The sequence below is a fragment of the Oryctolagus cuniculus genome, chromosome 6 (genome assembly GCF_964237555.1).
Source record: "Oryctolagus cuniculus chromosome 6, mOryCun1.1, whole genome shotgun sequence".
Lineage (NCBI taxonomy): Eukaryota > Metazoa > Chordata > Mammalia > Lagomorpha > Leporidae > Oryctolagus > Oryctolagus cuniculus.
Window position 1 is genome coordinate 3,319,217 of NC_091437.1, and position 21,939 is coordinate 3,341,155.

Below are 21,939 nucleotides of genomic sequence, written 5' to 3' on the forward strand. Positions count from 1 at the left end.
ATACACACAGCAGCTGCTTCCCTCCGTCTTCATTATCCTGTGCCGAATTACTTATCAGGAAACAGAGGTGCGTGCTTTCCTCCTGCTGATCTATTACCAGGGCCCCAGTATTTAGTTAGCCTGCTGATGAGTGAGGACCCCCGCTACAGATCTGCAGCCACGATCCACCTGTCCTTGGAAAACCATCCCCTCCCCCACCTCCAGCATCAGGGACTGCACTCGCCACAGGAAAACCCACCCTCTGGACACAGGACGTTGAGTGGGATCCTCCTTCAACACCTGCCCACGCCCTGCCCACTCCCTGCCATGCTCTGCCTATGCCCTATCATGCCCTGCCCACGCCCTGCCCACGCCCTGCCCACACCCTGCCCATGCCCTGCTCATGCCCTGCCCATGCTCTGACCACACCCTGCCCACTCGCTGCCCAGCCCTGCCCACGCCCTGCTCACTCCCTGCCCAGCCCTGCCCATACTCTGCCTACTCCCTGCCCAGCCACGCCCACTCCCTGCCCATGTCCTGCCCGTGCTCTGCCCACACCCTGCCATGCCTTGCCCACAACCTGCCCATGCTCTTCCCACTCCCTGTCCAGCCCTGCCCATGCTCTGCCCACTCCTGCCCATGCCCCGCCCATGCTCTGCCTACACCCTGCCCATACCCTGCCATGCCCTGCCCATACCCTACCCACGTCCTGCCTGTGCCCTGTCATGCCCTGCCCACTCCCTGCCTACACTCTGCCCACACCCTGCCATGCCCAGCTCATGTCTAAATTCGCTTCTACCCCTCTAGTCTTACAAAGTGGTGAAGTATGCGAGGCTACAAGTCAGACAAACCTGGACTTGTTCCCTAGCTCTGCCAGTTTACCCCAGGTGCACCAATCTTATGATCTTACACCAGTTATTAAACTCTGTTGGGCCTCATGTGTCAAATAGGGATACCATCAATAATGTAGACAACTTCCAGAAAGCTCTGAGCCCAGTGCCTGGCATTCAGCAGTACTAATCAATGAATGGTGTGTGATTTTCACAGGATGAAGTTCCTATAGATTAGGGGCCACGTCTTACTCCGTTCCCTGTGCTCTGTGAAACGGCGTGAGAAAGATGGAAAGGCCAGGAACCACTGAGAACACAGGGAGGAACGAGGCAGCCAGACGGCCCCGGGGCTTGCTTTCCTGCCACTGCCAGCCCACGGGTCGGCAATCAGGAGTCAGATCTGTGGCCCAGGCAGGACGGGGCCACGTGGGAGAACGTGGAGCCCCCGCTCTAACGCCAGTGCTCCTCTGTCCTAACTAAGGACACCATGAGGGGCACGGGCCAGCCTGGCCATAGTCCCTTCAGATGTGGTAGCCTGTATCCCTCAGGGCAAGACAAAGTCACAGGGAAAATCCCTCGCCCTGGGGGAAGCACTATCGCGGTAAGAGAAACTCTTCTACCCTACAATTCGGAAGGAATACACCAGAAAGGAAAACTGAGGCAAACTGCAGTACTGGATGCAAAATAATAAATGTAATTCCAGCAAGAAACAAAATAATAAATGTAATTACAGCAACAAAGACACTGCAGCTATTACAGAACAGACGAAGCCTAAATAAAAACAGATCACATTTCCAGCTACTGAAGTGGCTTAACTTCTCCAACTGTAAAAAGAAAGAAAGATGGGAAAGTGAGAAGGTGTCGCATCGGGTAACTCACCGAAGCAATGCTTTCAACAGGAACCCGGACCCAGTCTTCCGCTGTGCAAGCTTTTCCAATTCTAGTAGCTATGCATGGAATGCCAAACACTCCCAAGAAAAATGGAAGTGCTAACTCTCAGAGAAAGTCCAAGCAGACCTGCCAGGCTATGATACATCTCTAACAGAATGAAAACCAGCGCCAGTCTCAAGGCAGGACGAAAGCATCACGAAAGGAGGCAGCTTGAGCTCTCACACGTGTGGTCCACACGGCTGACACCTCTCCCATCTCTGTGAGGAGAAGGTCCCAAGAACTGAAACGTTCCCTTCAACAGCAGCTCAATGCACAAGCCGGCTCCTCTCGTCAAGAACCCCTGCAGGAGCGAGTCAGACCCGCTGCCGTACAGAAACTGTGCAACAGACCCTCTGCAGGGGGTCCCCAGCGCCCAGGGAGCCTCGCAGCGTTCCAGACCTTGACCTTGCTGCTCTTGCCAGCTACTCCCCATCTTCGGGACTCAGGCTCCTCACCCACAACAAAAACTGGCTCTCCTGCACTTCCCAGCATGCCCTGGCTGGGGCCCTCCACACGGCAGCTGCACCCTACCCCACATTAACGTTCAGATGCGAATGTGTCCTGGGTTCTACCTGGGATGTCTGCATAGGACACATCCCTGACACTGGAATTCTGTATGATCCACCTCAAGTGGCTCCATTTCTTTTTCTGTGGACCACACTGCATCTTCCTAGTTTAACATCAGCGCCCACATTTCTGAGCTTTTGGTACTATCTTTGTTAAATGTGAATGCGGGGCCGGTGATGTGGTGTAGTGGGTAGAGCTGCCACCTGAAGTGCAGGCATCCCTATAGGCACAGGTTCAAGTCCTGGCTGCTCCACTTCTTATCCAACTTTCTGCTGTGGCCTGGGAAAGCAGTGGAAGATGGCCCAAGTGCTTAGGCTCCTGCACCACATGGGAGACCTGGAAGCAGCCCTGGCTCCTGGCTTTGGATCGGTGCAGCTCTGGCCATTGCAGCCATCTGGGGAGTGAACCAGCAGATAGAAAACTCTCTCTGCCTCTGCCTCTCTGTACCTCTGCCTTTTATAAATACATTTTTAAAAGAATGTGAAGATTCCCTATGACATCCCCTCTAAAAAAAGTCACTTTCTTAAAAAAAGAAAGAGCAGGGCCGGCTCCGCGGCTCACTAGGCTAATCCTCCGCCTAGCGGCGCCGGCACACCGGGTTCTAGTCCCGGTCGGGGCGCCGGATTCTGTCCCGGTTGCCCTTCTTCCAGGCCAGCCCTCTGCTGTGGCCAGGGAGTGCAGTGGAGGATGGCCCAGGTGCTTGGGCCCTGCACCCCATGGGAGACCAGGAAAAGCACCTGGCTCCTGGCTCCTGCCATCGGATCAGCGCGGTGCGCCGGCCGCAGCGCGTCAGCCGCGGCGGCCATTGGAGGGTGAACCAACGGCAAAGGAAGACCTTTCTCTCTCTCTCTCTCTCACTGTCCACTCTGCCTGTCAAAAAAAAAAAAAAAAAAAAAAAAAAAAAAAAAAAGAGCAAAATAAAATGTGAGTGTGTATCCTTAACTATTTTGTGAACTTAACGCTCTCGTGATAGTTAGTGCTAGAGCTTTTTAAAATTATAACACGGGGGCGGGCACTGTGGTGCCGACTAAGCTGCAGCTCGGGACACCTGACCCCGTGTCAGAGCGCCTGGGATCAAATCCTTGCTCTCCTCCCAGCCCAGCTTCTTACGAATGCACATCCTTAGAGGCAGCAGGGATGGCTCAAGTACTTGGGTCTTTGCCATCCATGCGGGAGACCCGGATGGAGCTCCGGGCTCCTGGCTTCAGCCTGGCCCAGCCAAGGTGTTGTAGGCATCTAGGGAGGGAACCAGTGGATGGAAGATCTCTCTCTCTCTCTGCCTTTCCCCCCGCTCCCTGTCACATTGCCCTTTAAATCAACAGGTGAATAAATAAATTACTCTAAAAAAGATTACAACATGGAAAATTTCAAATAAAAATGAATCCCTCTCCTGACCCCTGCTCCCTTGAAGCCCTCCCCACTGTGTCCTGCCTGCAGGTGTCCCTGTGCCTATGCCCGCCCCTCCCCCCGACTCATCCGGGTCTTTCTGCATAACAGGAACAGGTCAGGCACCACCAGGACCCTTGCCGTTTGTCCCACACCTCCACCCCACCATGCGCTCGTCCCTGGGGGCCAGTCCCCATCGGCACACACACAGTCATCGCTGGCCTGCCTTCCTCTCCACACTGTGGACTTCGCTGACCAGGGCTCCGACCCCAGCTCTGTGGCCCAGAGCAGGCCCAGCCTCTCTTCTCACCTGGACATGGGGAGACACAGGTGTCTCAGGTCCTGAACATCCTCTCCCTGGGGCTCCCTGTGGTTGGGGAGCGGGACTGACCTGGAGCCTGCTCTCAGACCTAACAGAGATGCCCTCTGACTGCTGGGGGTACAGTCCCCCCTCCCCCCACCATGATGGCAGACAACACAGCAACAGCGGCTCACGTGCAGACTGAAGCTGAGGGCTCCTAACTTCCCGAAAGGCTCCGAGGCTGGGGCATGCTGGTGGAAGCCCCAGTCCAGAGCCCTGGCTTCTGGTGCTGCTCACTCAACTACTCTGCCTCCCGCTGAGAGCGGTCAGCCTGGTCTTCTCCATTCCCACGGACAGGCACCTGGGGAGGCCCAGTGGAGTGGGAAGAGCATCTCCCATGGAGGACAGAACAGCGGCCCGTGTAGACTTGAAACCCACTCCAGTCTCGCACCTGTCACGGAGGGGCTGCCAGCCGCCGTTTCCTGTCCACAGTCACAGAAAACCCCGAGTGAGCACTTGGGGCGAGGAGCAGGGGAGGGTGGCAGGAGTGTAAAATGCTGGAGAAGAACAATGGCTTCAATGGACACCATGCGACCCCACTCAAGGGAAGTGTCAGGCATGGTCAAGATCACAGAAAGTCAGGGCTGTGGGAGGGGAGACCTGGGTAAAGTCTGGAGATGTGAACACACCTGACACTGCAGGCTGGCCAAGGGAACGTCACACAGAACAAAACCGACTGGGCCTCACGGCTGATCTAGGACCAGAGCAAGGAAGACCCCTGCCCCCAACAGCCTCCCGAGAGCCGCCCTGGAGCTGCAGGCCGTGAGCCGGCAGGGCGGGGTGCTCCGAGCACAGGGTGCCGTGCTGGCCCACTTCCTGCACACTCCATTCCCACAGAATCTTCTAGAAGAAAGGGACAGAAGCAATTTCCCTCCTGTGCACAACCCACTGCACTTGATGTCCTCCCCAGAGCCCAGCCTCCCCGGCAATCATGTTATGCCCTGCGCAGGAAGAGGATGCTGTCCTGGCAGAGGCTGGCCATGCCGTCGGCAGCCCTGTTTGAGAGGTGAAGGGCTCAAGGCCCAGGCGTGTCCAGCGAGTGTCTAACACGGCCTGTTCAGCACAGGGACGGCTGCAGCAGGACCTGCCCTTGGCAGATGCAGCTTCCTGGTCTCCGTCCGTGGAGCCTGCCCGGCTGCCACAAGCCCACCTGGGCTTCTGCTGACTCTCACATCTCTCTCACTGCGCCCATCAGTCAGAGCAGGTGCTCAACACTGCTGCTTCTCAGAGCCACACGGCTCCAGGTGGGAACGCCCCTCACACCTTGGCGCTCCTCTGCCCCTCCTGCCAGGGCTCACCAGGTACACCTGCACAGGTGCAGGTGCAGGCGCAGGTCAGCAGCACCAGGTGACCCATCAGCTATGAGGCCAGAGCTGAGTGGCACCATCCTGCTGGGAGGTGGTGCCCTGGCCTGCAGATGCCAGGAGCCAAGAGAGACCCCAGACGTGGCTGGGGACCCCACTGCGAGCCCCAGGCCCTTTCAATCTGAGGGGGTAAAGTGGCCATCAAGCCAAATCTTCCTCAGAAATGTTTAATTTAGCACAAAGATTTTTGGTAATGAAATTCAGTGCAGGCATGTTAAATTCTGGAAACTTCCAAACGTTGCACATCTCCTGAAACACTTGGAAGCCTCGGGATGGAGTCTGCTCTCCTGCACGGAGAGCGCTGCATGGCCCAGCAGCAGCCGCCCGTGGGTGCCCGGCACAACGTTCTCACCAGGAAAACCCCAGACCCCATGCTGTGGCCCGTCCTCACAGCAGGAGTGGGAATGCCAAGCTGGCTTTCCGGGAACCCAAAGATTCCGCCAGGAGCAGTCACAGTGCCGCAGCGCCGAATCCTGGCCGCCTCCAACCACTGCACACTTCCCGCCACTTCTCTTACGGCTCAGATCCAACATTCTCTCATTGGCCCTGGAAGTTCTGACCAGAACCCACCCTCAGGAGCCATGGAGACCCCGGCAAGAAAGGGCTGCTGAGAGACGCACGTCTGCCCCCCAGCTGAGCTCCGCGGAGGCAGCTCTGCAGCGCAGGAATGCCCTGGCGGCCGCCCCGGCGCTCGGCTCCCAGGGCGGGCAGTGGCTGGGCCAGGCCTCCTGGCTGCGGAATGCACTTCCTCCTCCGGGTGCCCAGCCCCACGCCTGGCAGGTCCCAACACAAAGGCCTTCTGCTCCGAGCATGTGCTGTGCCTGAGAGGTGAGCAAGAGGCGCTCCGAGCTGGCAGGGAGCCCGGACGCCAGCGAGGGCACGGCCGGCCAGGTGGCTGGACGACTTCCGTCTCACAGGAAACAGGAATGCCTCCTGCAGGAGAAGTCCTGTGTCACACCCGATCCCCATGAGCCGGGAGCCAGCAGAGGGACCGACACCTCCGTCTTCGGTGACGGAAGCGTTAACGTGTGCTAATGATTCTGGAAACCTCAGTTCTAGCATCTGTGTTCCAGTAGCAGCAGGATTGTGTCTAGGAGAGGTAACAGCTGCCTGCGAGAGAAAAACCTAACTCCTTTTTCAAACCTTAAGTCTATTTCAGCAAAGTAGCATAGTAAAATAAGCTTCCCACTATTTTAATCACTAACATTTTAAATAAAAACTCAAGTAACCACTGCAGGGTAATTTATTAAGGGAAGACGTCTGCTCTCCTTTGGTCAGTAAACAATATTCTTTTAAACACCAGGCTACTGCTCCTTGCCCAGCCGCACCCCAGGAGTGAGTCTTGGGGGGAAACAGGGGCCTTGGAATGGGCTGCTCAGGAGGGCTTCGCGGGAGGAGGGTGGCAGGCGAGGCGCGGTGCCGGGGCAGGCAGCCCGGGGCTCCCAGCCTCATCAAAGAGCGCCCTCCGCACGCCCCAGACCAGCCTCACGCACAGCTGCCTGCTGCGTAGGGCTCCATGGGCTGGGACGGGAGCACACGCGCTGGACGCAGGTGGAGACTAGAAGGCCCCCACTTCACCAGCGGGCATGGCTCAGACTGGCTTTCCAGAAGCCGGGCTCAACCGAGGCTGGGGGAGAGCTCGCCGCCATTAGGGAACAGGAAATGCGGGGGCTTCACAGAATCTTCCACGTGCAGGAGACAGCAGCTGCCACATGCTCACTGCCAGGGCGTGGCCTGCACAGGCAGGCTAGAATCAGAGAGAAACGCGCGCTCGACGAAGTCCTAGATTGTAAGACAGCATCATTTAGCCCTCCTTTTAGAATAAAAATGATGGCTATACACCACTGCTTAAATTTATGTATGTATCATAGGCAGTTATGAATGGGTAAAGACCACAAGGATTGGCCGGCGCCGCGGCTCACTAGGCTAATCCTCCGCCTGCGGCGCCGGCATCCTGGGTTCTAGTCCCGGTCGGGGCGCCAGATTCTGTTCTGGTTGCCCCTCTTCCAGGCCAGCTCTCTGCTGTGGCCCGGGAGTGCAGTGGAGGATGGCCCAAGTGTCTGGGCCCTGCACCCCATGGGAGACCAGGAGAAGCACCTGACTCCAGGCTTCGGATCGGTGCAGCGCACTGGCCGTAGCAGCCACTTGAGGGGGTGAACCAATGGTAAAGGAAAACCTTTCTCTCTAATCTCTCTCTCTAACTCCGCCTGTCAAAAAAAAATGTGTAAGATCTCTCTGAACAACAACAAAAAAGTTTTTAAAAAAAGACCACAAGGATATCCACTTTAGTTATACTGATAGCTTGTAACAGCTTAAACATCAGAGAAGGAAACACCAGGTGCATAAATTACATCACATCTATATATCAACATGGCAGAAATTACAGTGGTGCTGCTGAAGAACATTTATAGGGCTGGCACTGTGGTGTAGCAGGCTAAGCTTCCAACTGCAATGCTGGCATCCCTTAAGGGCGCCGGTTCAAGTCCCAGCTGCTCCACTTCCAATGCAGCTCCCTGATAATGAGCATGGGAAAACATGGAAGACGGTCCAGGTGCTTGGGTCCCTGCACCCATGTGGGAGACGACAATGAAGCGCCAGGCTCCTGGCTTCAGCCTGGCCCAGCTCTGGCCACTGCAGCCATTTGCGGGGTGAACCAGCAGATAGATCTCCATCTCCTCCCCCGCCCCCCATTCTGTAACTCTGTGTTACAAAGAAATAAAAAATTAAAAAAAGAACACTTACAAATGCCTAAGAGATGCAAGGTGCGAACCCGATGACGCCACCTTTGTGGGAAAGACAAGCAAGCAAAAGGCTGCTTAGCACAGTGCTGCCACTACGAGACGGAACTGAATGTCAGTCGTCTTTTGGGGAGGGAAGGTTCTCGGTTTTCTAAGTTTTGCAGAGCAAGCATGCACTTTCATAATGAGGAAAGCATGGCACAAGCCACGTTCTCAGAGCGCTGCCTGACACCCAGAGGCCACCCTTGGAAGCAGGGCCATGCATACTGCTCCATGGCTCCCCAAACACACTGAGGAGGCGTGTGTGACCGAGCTCCGCAGAACAGCTCTGCAGGCCCTTGGCTGTCCCCTCAGGCCGGCCCCAGGCTCAGTCAACATGGACACCACGCCTTCCTGGAGCCCCGGTTTCCTCTGACAGAACTGCACTCAACCCCGCCTGCGTGAGCCACGGGAAGCAGACAGAAAACAGAAAACGGGTCCCTAGAGAATCAGCCTGTGGCACTCTCTCCCACGGAGGGCACAAAGCAGAGGTGTGGCAGGGGCAGACTCCCGAGGGGAGGAAAAACAGGCACCTGTGCAGGTGTGGGCTTCTGCAAGAGTCCGCTTGGTTTTCTCTTTGAGATTGGTTTGTTTATTTGAAAAGTGGAGCAACACAGGTGGTGGCGGGGATGGGGAGGAGAGGAGAGGGGCCTTCCATTTGCTGGTTCACTCCCCAAATGCTGCAACAGCTAGAGCTGGGCCAGGCTGAAGCCAGGAGCCCAGAATTCCATCCGCGTCTCCCACATGGATGCAAGGGCCCAAGCACTTGGGCCATCTTCCATCTGCTGTCCTGGGCCATTAGCAGGGTGTTGGATTGGAAGAGGAGCAGCTGGGACTGGAATTGGCACTCCATTTGGGAAGCTGCCCTCACAAGCGACAACGTACCCCACTGTGCCACAACCCTGGCCCCCGCCATTGTTAATTTAGAGCAGAGCAGCTCTGACAGCCCCAGGAGGTCTCAGAACGATGTTTCAGGTGCTTCAGAAACTGCACAGGGTTTAGAGGTCTGTTTACTAATTACAACCGTGGTGCAGTTGATCAAGATGAGATTTCAGGCTTCCCACGTAGAGACAAAGACCAAGATCTCGAGATGTAGCACAAGACTGGGCAGTTAGGGACTGGGTTTTCTGCACTGACTCCTCTGTGTCAGGCCACAGCAGGTGCACTCAAGAGGAACTGCAGAGCATGCTGGGAAGGCGGTGTCCTGAGACAGGGGGCCTGGGCTCTGTGCGCTGAGCTGGAGGGGGACTACCCAGGACTGCCTGGGCTTTCTTCCTCGCTACCCCAAAGCGGGACGTTCTTCCCAGCTCCAGCCCAGCAGGGTGCGGGGCCCCGAGGTGCACAACCAGAAGGGCCGCCTGGGGGGTGGGGGCTGTGGTGCAGGTGAGGCCACGAGTGCACACTCGGCCTGCCCCAGCAGCCGTCCTGCGTCCTCAGGCCTTTGGCTGCTGTGCCTCCTGCCGTGTGTGAGGGAGAAACCACTTCCTGTGACCGTGAGTCCATCCCAGGGGACTCGGGCGAGCTAGAACATGTCCGCCATGTGCCAGCCCCATGGCAGTTCCTACCCAACAGCCTCTCATACTTCAGTGTCCTCATCAGCTGACATGGACGTGGCGAGGTCACCTACTGCAGACTTCAATCCTGTTCGATATTTGCTGCCACAGAAGGATCTGACCTCCCCCGGCCCAAGGAGACGAGGTGATGCCCTGCACATCTGTCAGGTGACCTGCTCACAGGGTCAACCCAGGCCTGCCTCACCGGCTTGGTGTGAGGTTCAGTGACACAGCAGAAGCCAGATGCTATGTCAACTTCCCACAACAGTCAGACGTCAATCACGGCTATTAAAAATCCTATTCACTTCCCAAACCTTGGCAGAAAGCCCCAGGAGCCCTGAGCCCCTGCCCAGCTCCGGCCAGGCCTTCCTCGCCTGCGGAATGGGAGCACACTCACGGCCTGCTCCACCTCCCAGGGCTCAGGGCATGTTAGCGGTAAGGTGTAAGCCGCACCCTGAAGTCGGCGCCTCCACAGTGCAATTCTAAGTACTGAGCGTGGATTAAAATAGACAGACAAGAGGCAGGCGTCTGATGCAGCGGCTGACACTGCTTGGGACACCCACATCCCACAGCGGAGCGCCTGGTTTGAGTCCCGGCTCCTCTGCTTTTGATCCAGCTTCCTGCTAGTGTGCACCTAGCAGGAAGAGATGGCTCAAGTACCTGGGTCCCTGCCTCCCACGCAGGGGACTCAGCCTGAGTTCCAGGATCCTGCCCTGGACCTGGCCCAGCCCTGGCTATTGTGGGAAGATGGATGGGAGGTAGCTCTCTTTGTCTCTTTCAAATAAAACAAAAAGAAGGGCCCAGCACTGTGGTACAGCAGGATGGACAGATGTCCACCACCACCCAGAACCCTCACAACAGGAGACACGGACGCCCGCCAGCACTCACACACGGCCACCTGCAAAGAACTCAGCCTCCGCGTGGTGCAAACTCACAGCGTTTTGCAAGGAAGCCCCCATGTCAGGCGGGGTCTCCCCTGGGTCAGGGCCCAGGTGTGAGAATGTGAAAGCGCCTGTGAGACTTGGCATGTACATGCGTGTACACACACACACACATACGTGCATGGCCGCACACATGCACACTTCATGCACTTTCTGTATGTACATTTCATAATGAAAGAGCCACAAAACGAGAAAAAAATTGGATTCTGTGCAAATTATGTTAACAGTCTGCTTTTTTAAAGATTTTGCTAAAAGTTTCTTTCTCAGTTTGCATCTCAGATACACAAGACTTGGAAATCACTCAGCTGGGATCTTACTTAAAGTGAACCGCGTTCAGAAGACACGTGGGGGACTGCAGGTCGACTTGGTAATCCGATTCCTTACATGTCTTCAGGGCCGAATAAGAAAACAGCAGCACAGACACCTGGGGCAACCGCCTCCCCGCCCGCAGCTCACTGGGACTCACCTGCAGGCTGGGTGTGCGCCACCCTCTTGGGGTACGTCTTGCTCCGACTCCTCGCCACACTCTGGTCGGGCCGCGGGAGCTGGATGGAAAGGTCTCTGCTCATCTGCGAAGCCGTCCTGCCACTTGAAAACATAGCACTTTGATTGGCAAAGCCACAAAGCTAAACGGCGGCTCCTGCAGAATATCGGCCAAGGGCGGGGAGCAGCAGAGCCATGGGGACTCCACCGGCCGCCAACAAGCAGGGGCCCTGAGGGACGCTCATCTCGGTGCTGGCCATGGAGGTGGCACTGACCACGGACAGGTGGTCAGGGGCAGGGAGGGCGGGGCCGGCAGGCACAGGGAGGTCATGGGGACAGGAGGAAGAGGATTGAGGTTTGGATTTCCATGGAGCAGGGGGAAGGGAATAAAGGTTGCTTGACTGCCTTGGACTGCACAAAATAATCAAGAGGCTCCACTGGGCCCAATCAAGGGGGCAGGGGTTCTGCGTGGCGGCAGAGCAACCCGAGAGGCATCCTTGGGGACAGCTGGGCGGCCGCTCCCGCATGGCAAGCTGGAAGCTGCGAGGCGCCCCAGGGACCAAGTGGCAGGCTTCATTCTGAACCCTGCGAGGCACAACCAGCTGTTTGTGAGCCCACCTCTCCTCACCAGACCAGGTGCCCGGGAGGACGGGGAGCACGCCCGGGAACCCGACACGGTGTGACAGCTCTGGAGACCCCAGGGCGAGCCAGGAGGGAGATCTTTCCCTGAGGCTGGGCTAACCGACCCCAGGAGCCTCAGTGGACACTCGCCTCACAGTGGACACCAGCGCACGGCCCCGGCTGTCCCACGGGGAAACCCTTTCAGGGCGGGCAAACCCCATCTCTGTGCCTCCGCGGTTGAGGCGGTGCACACATAGCAGCCCAGGAGGACAAGGGCTTGCCCCGGCCCTATGTCTGTAGAATGGACACGGTGGCTGCCTCCCCCAGACAGACGTGACAAGACGTAGAAAGAGAAGCCCGTCTCTTCTGCATGTCTGGGAATGACCCCCTTGTCATGACCCCGTCCACTTTATCAGAAAAACAAGGCCAGCAATGGTCACGAAGTGCCTGCTCGTCAGGCTTGCTGGGGACAGCGCTGGGGCGGCCACTGGGAGAGCCATGTGCCATGGCCATCCCAGGGTGGGATGCCCATGTGAGTCAGGGGAGAGGGAACCAAGCTGCGCCAGGGTCTCTTTCACCTGAACTTTATTCTTTGCTAAGTACACAAAGGAACACAGATTTCTAACCAGTTGACATCCACAGAGAGTAAACTCTGCCAGCACACACGGCTGGGGGTGCAGAGGCCTGCTGCAAGGCTCGCTGTCACCAGAAGACGGGGCCGTGCACTTCCCTGCAGGGAGGCACGCAGACCCCGGATGTGGACGGCTGAGGCAGTGCAGCGCCAGACTTGACTTTGTTATTCCATGATGCCTCTCCCAGGAACAAGCAAGGAATGGGAAAACACATCACACGGTTAAGACGACGTAGGCCCGGGCCCAGAACACACTTTCTACAGCCAGCTGGTTGGCACAGCAGCCTGGGCAGCACGCTCAGCCCTGCGGGCAAGGGTCCGCCCCGCCCTTGTTGGAGACCCAGCTTGGTCTTGCCAGCAGGTTGTTTCTTTTCTTTTTTAAAAGATTTAGTTATTTGAAAGTCAGAGTTACACAGAGAGAAGGAGAAGGAGAAGGAGGAGAAGGGGGGGGGTCTTCCATCTGCTGGTTCACTCCCCGATTGGCCAAAATAGCTGGAGCTATGCAGATCCGAAGCCAGGAGCCAGGAGCCTCTTTTGGGTCTCCCTCACAGGTGCAGGGGCCCAAGGACTTGGGCCATCTTCTACTGCTTTCCCAGGCCATAGCAGAGAGCTGGATTGGAAGTGGAGCAGCTGGAACTTGAACCGGCACCCATATGGGATGCTGACACTGCAGGTGGCGGCTTTACCCGCTATGCCACAGCGCCGGCCCCAGGTTCAGATTCTACATCTCCGCAGCCTCACTCTGCTCTCCACTTGCTCCTGCTGTGTCCCAGCACAACTACGCCTGTATGAAAGTCACTGGTTTCAATGTGATTCCACCCCCTGCCCTCAACAAAGACTCACACAGGAGCTTAGTCCCCACAGTTTGATGTCAATGGTACAAAGAGGGCGGGGACTCGGTCGGACTGTGGTGTTCACAGGTTAGGTCAGTCGAGCAGAGTCCCCGTGATTGAGCCCTGGCAGCTCTGTAAGGAGAGGACTGGAGACGAGAGACACAGATAGAGACCCACACTCCACTCTCGTCCATGCAGCCCCCAGGAGCCTGCACTGTGCAGCTGGACAGACACAGACACAGAGACCCATACTCCACTCTCGTCCATGCAGCCCGCAGGAGCCTGCACTGTGCAGCTGGACACAGACACAGAGACCCATACTCCACTCTCATCCATGCAGCCCGCAGGAGCCTGCACTGTGCAGTCTGGACAGACACAGACAGAGACCTATACTCCACTCTCATCCATGCAGCCCCCAGGAGCCTGCACTGTGCAGTCTGGACAGACACAGACAGAGACCTATACTCCACTCTCGTCCATGCAGCCCACAGGAGCCTGCACTGTGCAGTCTGGACAGACACAGACAGAGACCTATACTCCACTCTCGTCCATGCAGCCCCCAGGAGCCTGCACTGTGCAGTCTGGACAGACACAGACACAGATACCCATACTCCACCCTGTCGTCCATGCAGCCCGCAGGAGCCTGCACTGTGCAGTCTGGACAGACACAGACAGAGACCCATACTCCACTCTCGTCCATGCAGCCTGCAGGAGCCTGCACTGTGCAGTCTGGACAGACACAGACAGAGACCCATACTCCACTCTCGTCCATGCAGCCCCCAGGAGCCTGCACTGTGCAGCTGGACACAGACACAGAGACCCATACTCCACTCTCGTCCATGCAGCCCACAGGAGCCTGCACTGTGCAGTCTGGACAGACACAGACAGAGACCTATACTCCACTCTCGTCCATGCAGCCCCCAGGAGCCTGCACTGTGCAGTCTGGACAGACACAGACACAGATACCCATACTCCACCCTGTCGTCCATGCAGCCCACAGGAGCCTGCACTGTGCAGTCTGGACAGACACAGACAGAGACCCATACTCCACTCTCGTCCATGCAGCCTGCAGGAGCCTGCACTGTGCAGTCTGGACAGACACAGACAGAGACCCATACTCCACTCTCGTCCATGCAGCCCCCAGGAGCCTGCACTGTGCAGCTGGACACAGACACAGAGACCCATACTCCACTCTCATCCATGCAGCCCGCAGGAGCCTGCACTGTGCAGCTGGACAGACACAGACAGAGACCTATACTCCACTCTCGTCCATGCAGCCCACAGGAGCCTGCACTGTGCAGTCTGGACAGACACAGACAGAGACCCATACTCCACCCTGTCGTCCATGCAGCCCCCAGGAGCCTGCACTGGGCAGTCTGGACAGACACAGACAGAGACCCATACTCCACTCTCGTCCATGCAGCCCCCAGGAGCCTGCACTGGGCAGTCTGGACAGACACAGACAGAGACCCATACTCCACCCTGTCGTCCATGCAGCCCGCAGGAGCCTGCACTGTGCAGTCTGGAATGTGAACCTCTCGATCTGTGAGCCAGGACAAATCTTTTCCTTAGAAGCAGCCTGCCTCAGGCATCCCGCTACAGTAACGCACAGCTCAGGGATGCAACATTCTCACTGTTGACCAGCACAGGGCTGCTCGGCGGGAGCCCCGTGGGTGTCTGGTGGCTCTGCCGTGGCAGCCGAGTTTGATGTCCACGGCTGCCGCCTGCCTGCCTGCCTGCCTGCCACACTCTGGCCCACACACCCAGCAGGAGAGGGAAAGGACGAGGGCAGAGAAGCCCGCGTTCAAATCCCAGCCCTGCACCTGCGGCCTCGGGTCCTCAGTTCTGTGCTCACTTCTCAGGCAGGCCTCTGGCTTCCCTGTGTAATGGGGCTGTGGCACCCCCTGCAGCGGTCACCATAACTCACCCAGGAGGCTCTGGGGGAGCTTGCTCTCTCTCGGTTCATGAAGTGAGCAATCCCACCTGAGCTCCGGGACCTGAGTCCTATCCCAGGGGGCTCCCAGGCCCTGCTCTCACTTCTGCGGAGAAACTCTACAGAGCTCACTCCTTCATCAAAGCCAGCAGGCCCTACAGACTTGACGGGGGAGGCCAGGTTCATCTGCAAGGAGCTCAGAGACGGAGATACCACATTTCACAAAGGTTCAAGGACGTTTTCTCCCATTTCACAAAGGTTCAAGGACGTTTCTCCCCCTTTAGATTGCTGGTCTCTGATGATAAAACAACAAAAGAATCAGAAAGTCAGACTTCAGCTCAGCCTTGCATCATACATTTAATTTTGAAATTTGAATATCCTGTATCACTACCAAAGTCTGATCTTCCCCTTAGGGCTTAGGTAATGATCAGTTTTCCCAGAAGGTGTAATAATCTCCCAAAATTCAAGAAAGAGTGAGCCCAGAGCTCCGACTTCCTCCATCACACACACACACGAAACCCAGTGACACACACGGACACACACAGGCCCACACAGATACACTGCAGCTCCGACTTCCTCCATCACACATACACACACACACATGAAACCCAGTGACACATGGGCACACACAGGCCCACACAGATACACTGCAGCTCCGACTTCCTCCATCACACACACACACACACACACATGAAACCCAGTGACACATGGGCACACACAGGCCCACACAGATACACTGCAGCTCCGACTTCCTCCATCACACACACACACATGAAACCCAGTGACACACAGGCACACACAGGCCCACACAGATACACTGCAGCTCCGACTTCCTCCATCACACACACACACACACACACATGAAACCCAGTGACACATGGGCACACACAGGCCCACACAGATACACTGCAGCTCCGACTTCCTCCATCACACACACACACATGAAACCCAGTGACACACACGGACACACACAGGCCCACACAGATACACTGCAGCTCCGACTTCCTCCATCTCACACACACACACACACACACACACACATATGAAACCCAGTGACACACAGGCACACACAGGCCCACACAGATACACTGCAGCTCCGACTTCCTCCATCACACACACACACACACACACATGAAACCCAGTGACACACAGGCACACACAGGCCCACACAGATACACTGCAGCTCCGACTTCCTCCATCACACACACACACACATGAAACCCAGTGACACACAGGCACACACAGGCCCACACAGATACACTGCAGCTCCGACTTCCTCCATCACACACACACACATGTGAAACCCAGTGACACACAGGCACACACAGGCCCACACAGATACACTGCAGCTCCGACTTCCTCCATCACACACACACACACACACACACACACATGAAACCCAGTGACACACATGGGCACACACAGGCCCACACAGAGACACTGCAGCTCCGACTTCCTCCATCACACACACACACACGAAACCCAGTGACACACAGGCACACACAGGCCCACACAGATACACTGCAGCTCCAACTTCCTCCATCACACACACACACACACACACACGAAACTCAGTGACACACGGGCACACATAGGCCCACACAGGTACACTGCAGCTCCGACTTCCTCCATCACACACACACACACGAAACCCAGTGACACACAGGCACACACAGGCCCACACAGAGACACTGCAGCTCCAACTTCCTCCATCACACACACACACATGAATCCCAGTGACACACACAGACACACACAGGCCCACACAGATACACTGCAGCTCCGACTTCCTCCATCACACACATACACACACATGAAACCCAGTGACATACGGGCACACACAGGCCCACACAGATACACTGCAGCTCTGACTTCCTCCATCACACACATACACACGAAACCGAGTGACACACACAGGCACACACAGGCCCACACAGATACACTGCAGCTCCGACTTCCTCCATCACACACATACACACACATGAAACCCAGTGACACACGGGCACACACAGGCCTACACAGATACACTGCAGCTCTGACTTCCTCCATCACACACATACACACGAAACCGAGTGACACACAGGCACACACAGGCCCACACAGATACACTGCAGCTCCGACTTCCTCCATCACACACACACACACACACACACACACATGAAACCCAGTGACACACGGGCACACACAGGCCCACACAGAGACACTGCAGCTCCAGAAGCCAGGGGCTCAGGGCAGGGCTGCCTGTGCTCCCAGAGCTCAGCTTCACGCCAGGCTATTTCCAGGATGTCTCAGGAAAGGGACAAGTACTGGGGCTGGCTCAGTGGTGCAGTGGGCTAAGCCACTGCCCACAAAGCTAGCATCCCATAGCAGGATGCCGGTTCAAGTCCCAGCTGCTACATCTATGATCCAGCTCTCTGCTAATGTGCCTGAGAAGCAGTGGAAAGTCATCTGAGTCCTCGTGCCCTGGCACCCACATGGGAGACTTGATTGGAGTTGCAGGCTGCTGGCTTCAATCCAGCAAATTCCCAGCTGCCGCAGCCATTTGAGGAGCAAACGGATGGAAGGAAGATTCTTCTCTCTGTGTCTCCACCCCTAACTCTGTCTTTCAAATAAATAACATAGTTTTTAGAAGGACAAGCACATGATGCCAGCTCCAGGGCTATCATCTTTTGATCACAAACACTCCTGTGTTAACGCCCACCCAGCAGTCACAGCCCCACTCCTGCCACCGAGCTCTGGGCAGGGCGATGACACCCTCTTGCTCCCGAGGGTGGGGCAATGCCAGTGTTTGCTGCATCTAAGCGCGCAGCTTCCAGCCTCATGAACTAGGCAGTCACCATCAGCTTGAGATCAGAACAGCCAGCCAGGGCCCCGATTCCGCCGAGGTTACCTTCCATCACTGTCGTAGGAGAAATGATGTTTAATATGCAAAGCCAATAACTTGCTAACAGAAACTCCCAGTGGCCACAGATCTGCACTTCTACAGATGGCAGAAACTTGTGGAAGCCAACTGCGGGGTATGGGAGCCAGCATGATGGCAACTTTAATAGCGTGAACATTAGGCCAGATGTACCTTCTCCAGCTCTAAATTGGCAACCAGTCATTCACACACTTACACATTCTCTCTGCAAGCCTAGCTTTCAGAGGTAGCGCTACAGACAGAAAGAGGGAAGGACAGAGAGAGAGGTCTTCCATCTGCTGGTTCACTCCCCAGACGGCTGCAACAGCCGGAGCTGGGCTGATCCAGAGCCAGGAACCAGGAGCCAGAAGCTTCCTCTGGTACTCCCAGGCAGGTGCAGGGGCCCAAGCACTAGGGCCACCTTCCCTGCATTCCCAGGTCATAGCACAGCTGGATCAGAAGAGGAGAAGCCAGGACACAAACTGGTGCCCATATGGGATGCCGGCGCCACAGATGGAGGCTTAACCTACTGCGCCACAGTGCTGGCCCCTCTACAACCCAAACAATGGCTGTGAGTTGTTCCTCTCAAGATAGAACTAAGTTCTGCTTTAAGCTTCCCCCAATCATATCACTGCATCAGGGGGAGCCATGAAAACCGAAGGGTGCATATTTAGGCATCAGTGGTGCCTTCATACAGGCGCCAGAGGCACCTGTAACACAGGGACACCTGTCACTCCCCCTCTTCGTGGAGGAACGACACAGGACCCTGCATTGTTCTTTTGTCTGCTCGGCCCTTCCCGGGTTTGCTGCTGGTTCCTCCCGGGTTGGCTACCGACCCTTCCACCTCCGTGGAAGGGCGGTGCCCCCTGCCACTTTCCCCACTTCTGCGGGGGAGCGGCACACCGCCGGCCGGCTCTCTCGGGGGCTGCTCAGATGTTCCTCAGGTGTTCCCCTTAGATGTTCCTGGTGCGTGTTGTCTCTCTCCTCCTTTATAGTCCTCTTCCACCAATCCGAACTCTGCTACCCACACACCGAGTACGCTGCTCTCCTCCAATCAGGAGCGGGATCAGCTCCTGCAGGTTACTGGTCGAACTGGAGGCAGCAGTGTAAAAGTTGTTAACTCCTCTCCCAGCGCCATATTGTGGGAGAGCAGATGCATAGAATAAGTCTTAATTCCAGTAACTCAGTCTAGTCCGAGTTGCTCCCCACAGACACCGTTTTCTGTTGTGAGGTGCACAACACACAGTGGTGCACACACTGAACATGTGCCATCAACCACTCTTTCCTGAGTATCTTTGGTCTCCACTTCAGGACCCCCAAAGTGGGTCACATGGAAAAGAGGGAGGGAGACGTCACATATCACCGCCCAGCCATGGGGGACTTGGCCTTACCATTATGTCACCCAGGAGAGCATTTCACTCAAAAACGTGTCTAGGGGACCTGTCCCACCAGCACCCCATCTCCACCTGCTCAGCTTCGACAAGGGCTGGGGCCCTGCCTTGCAGCCCGAACACACTGGGAGCACGGGTGTCTGACCTGGTTCTTGGCATCGCTGGGCCCCCAACACCACAACTCATGCATCACGCGTTCTCCCTGACAGAAGGAACTGAGCACAACAAACTCTTGTTTAAAACACAGAACTCACTCCATGTCTCATGCTGGTGCTAGATACACACGCCCATCTTGCCGCAGGAGCTCAGGCTCATCCCCGACTGGCTGAGAGTCCTCCTGCTCCTTCAGCCCCCCTTCTGCTGCCTGGCAGGGTGACCCTGAGGGGGACGCGGCCTCTCTGAGCCTGCGTGTCCCCAGGTACTAGCAGGGAGGCTTTCACCAAACGCTGTGATGATTAAATGGAGCAACACACGGAAAACACTTAGCACGCACGTGGCATTAGGAACTACTCAGCAACGGCGAGACAGAGTCGCGAGCATTATTCTGCGCAAGCTTCATTCTGCAGAAAAACGTGGTGTGGTGAGAAAATAAAGTGCACATCGTGTCACAGCAGGGGCTGAGTGAGCGTCCTGGGAACGCAGCCAGCCCCTCCTCAGGACAGCTGCTGCTCCCCGTCACAGATCACAAAGAGAAACAGGCACTAACCACGTGCCGATCAGATTCTGACCGTCACAGCTCTACTACATTCGAAAAGCCCTCGACTTCACACAGTCAGTGGCGAGGTTACATATGAGTGCATCTGGAGAATCTGTTTTTTCAAGAAAGACAGCTTCAGAAAATTTTTATGGTCATAAAACACATTAGCTCTGTGTGGGAAAGAGGAAAAAATAAATTGTGAGCATCACCGCGCGTTGATGCGGGCAGCTGAATTAACTCATCTACACCCTCCTCCCAGGCAATGCCACTCACCTGAACCGGTGCTTGTGGCCGAGGGATCCAAACTTGCTGAGTTTTCTTGTCAATGAATTTGATTCGGTTTCTGGCATTCTAATTAATTTTTACAAGAAAATTAAAGACTTATAAATACAGATTCTTGTGCATAAAGCTACATAGAAAATTTAACAGTGCAACACCGTTTAACAGAGCTAGTGGAAACGGTTGTCCCACATGCTGGCAAGAGGCGGTCATCAGTCGTTCTAAGTGAATACCGGCACCACCACCACAGCCCAGTTGCATGTGTTACATAAAACCTCAAGTATCGCTACCTTCTGAAGACCATAAGACGCTGTCACCTTGGGAAGACTCATTGTCTTGGCAACGCTGTCACTGTTGCTTGGCTCACGCCATGGTTCCCGAGGCGGTTAACCTCATCAGGGCTCCCTCTTGCTGGGATGCTGGCTCCAGGTCTCCCCACCTGGTGTCTAAAGACACCCAGAAAGAGCTCCTGACCCGGCCCCACTGACCCGGGGGCAGGGCCGCGGGCTTTCCAGCCACACCGGCCCCCAGCACGAGGGTCTGAAGGACTCTGGTGCTTTCCTGCCAAGGCTGCCCCGGCGGTGCGCTGCTTGGAAACTGCTCCCGGCACCGCAAGTGGGAACACGGGGCAGACGCCAACGCTGCGCCGCTCGTAGAAAACAAAGCTCACAACAGCACTTGCTACAGCTGTGCTTCACAACCTAAGGCCTGAAACAGAGAAAGGGGCCCTGCGGACCGCCCAGGGGCCTGGCTGCCCCTCCTCGCCAGGACACCGCCCGCCCTGGCTCCTCGGCACCTGACGCTGCCCCTGGGCTGCCTCGCGCTGCCCTCTAGGAGCAGGAGGGCTGCGAGGCTCAGTCCCCGCTTCCCGCTTCTCCCCTCTCTCTCCCGCTCTCTGCACTTCTCCCACAGGGGCCCCTTCTGTCTTAAACGCCTGCTGAAATCACATCACGGCCTCGGTGTCTGGGAGCCACGTCCATCACTGCCTCACATGCCCTCGGCTGCACAGCCAACAGGCACATCAGGTGCGCCACGTCCATGCAGAGCGCCAGGGTTCTACCCAGGCCACACGGCACTGCCAAAACAGCACTCCCTACCTGAACCTGAAACCTCTGCCCACCCTTCTAATAGTGTGAGCGAAGATGCTACACCTGGATGCACGCATCTGTATGGCAATACACACATTTGTGCATGCGTGGACACATACCCACATATGCACTTATGTGTGCAGAGTTTGGGTTAATACAGACACTTGATAATTAAAAAAAAAATTAACAGAACTTGCAAATTTCTGTTTGTTGGCAGAACAGAGTTTTTGCTATAAAAGCAAATGCCACATTCATGTATCTGGAGAATGAACACACGCTCACGTTAACCTACCTGAAAAACGTATGATGCTCCACGCTGCACTTCCACAGGTGCCTGCAAGCAGGCTTACTCCGAGCTTCGAAGAAGAAGGAGGTTTCGTTGCACTGGGGGAGAGA

General features: G+C 56.2%; 1 protein-coding gene across 3 annotated transcripts in view; it reads right to left on the minus strand.

The window, feature by feature from the left end:
* EPB41L4A (erythrocyte membrane protein band 4.1 like 4A) overlaps window positions 1-21,939 on the minus strand; it is a 216,209-nt gene that overhangs the window by 52,981 nt on the left and 141,289 nt on the right. For all 3 annotated transcript variants that reach the window (XM_051834523.2, XM_008248402.4, XM_051834525.2), the window contains exons 10-12: window positions 21,836-21,927; window positions 20,450-20,527; window positions 11,155-11,276 (exon numbers count right to left, since the gene is read on the minus strand). In XM_051834523.2, the coding sequence (XP_051690483.2) occupies window positions 11,155-11,276; window positions 20,450-20,527; window positions 21,836-21,927 (292 nt within the window). The remainder of the gene's footprint in view (window positions 1-11,154; window positions 11,277-20,449; window positions 20,528-21,835; window positions 21,928-21,939) is intronic.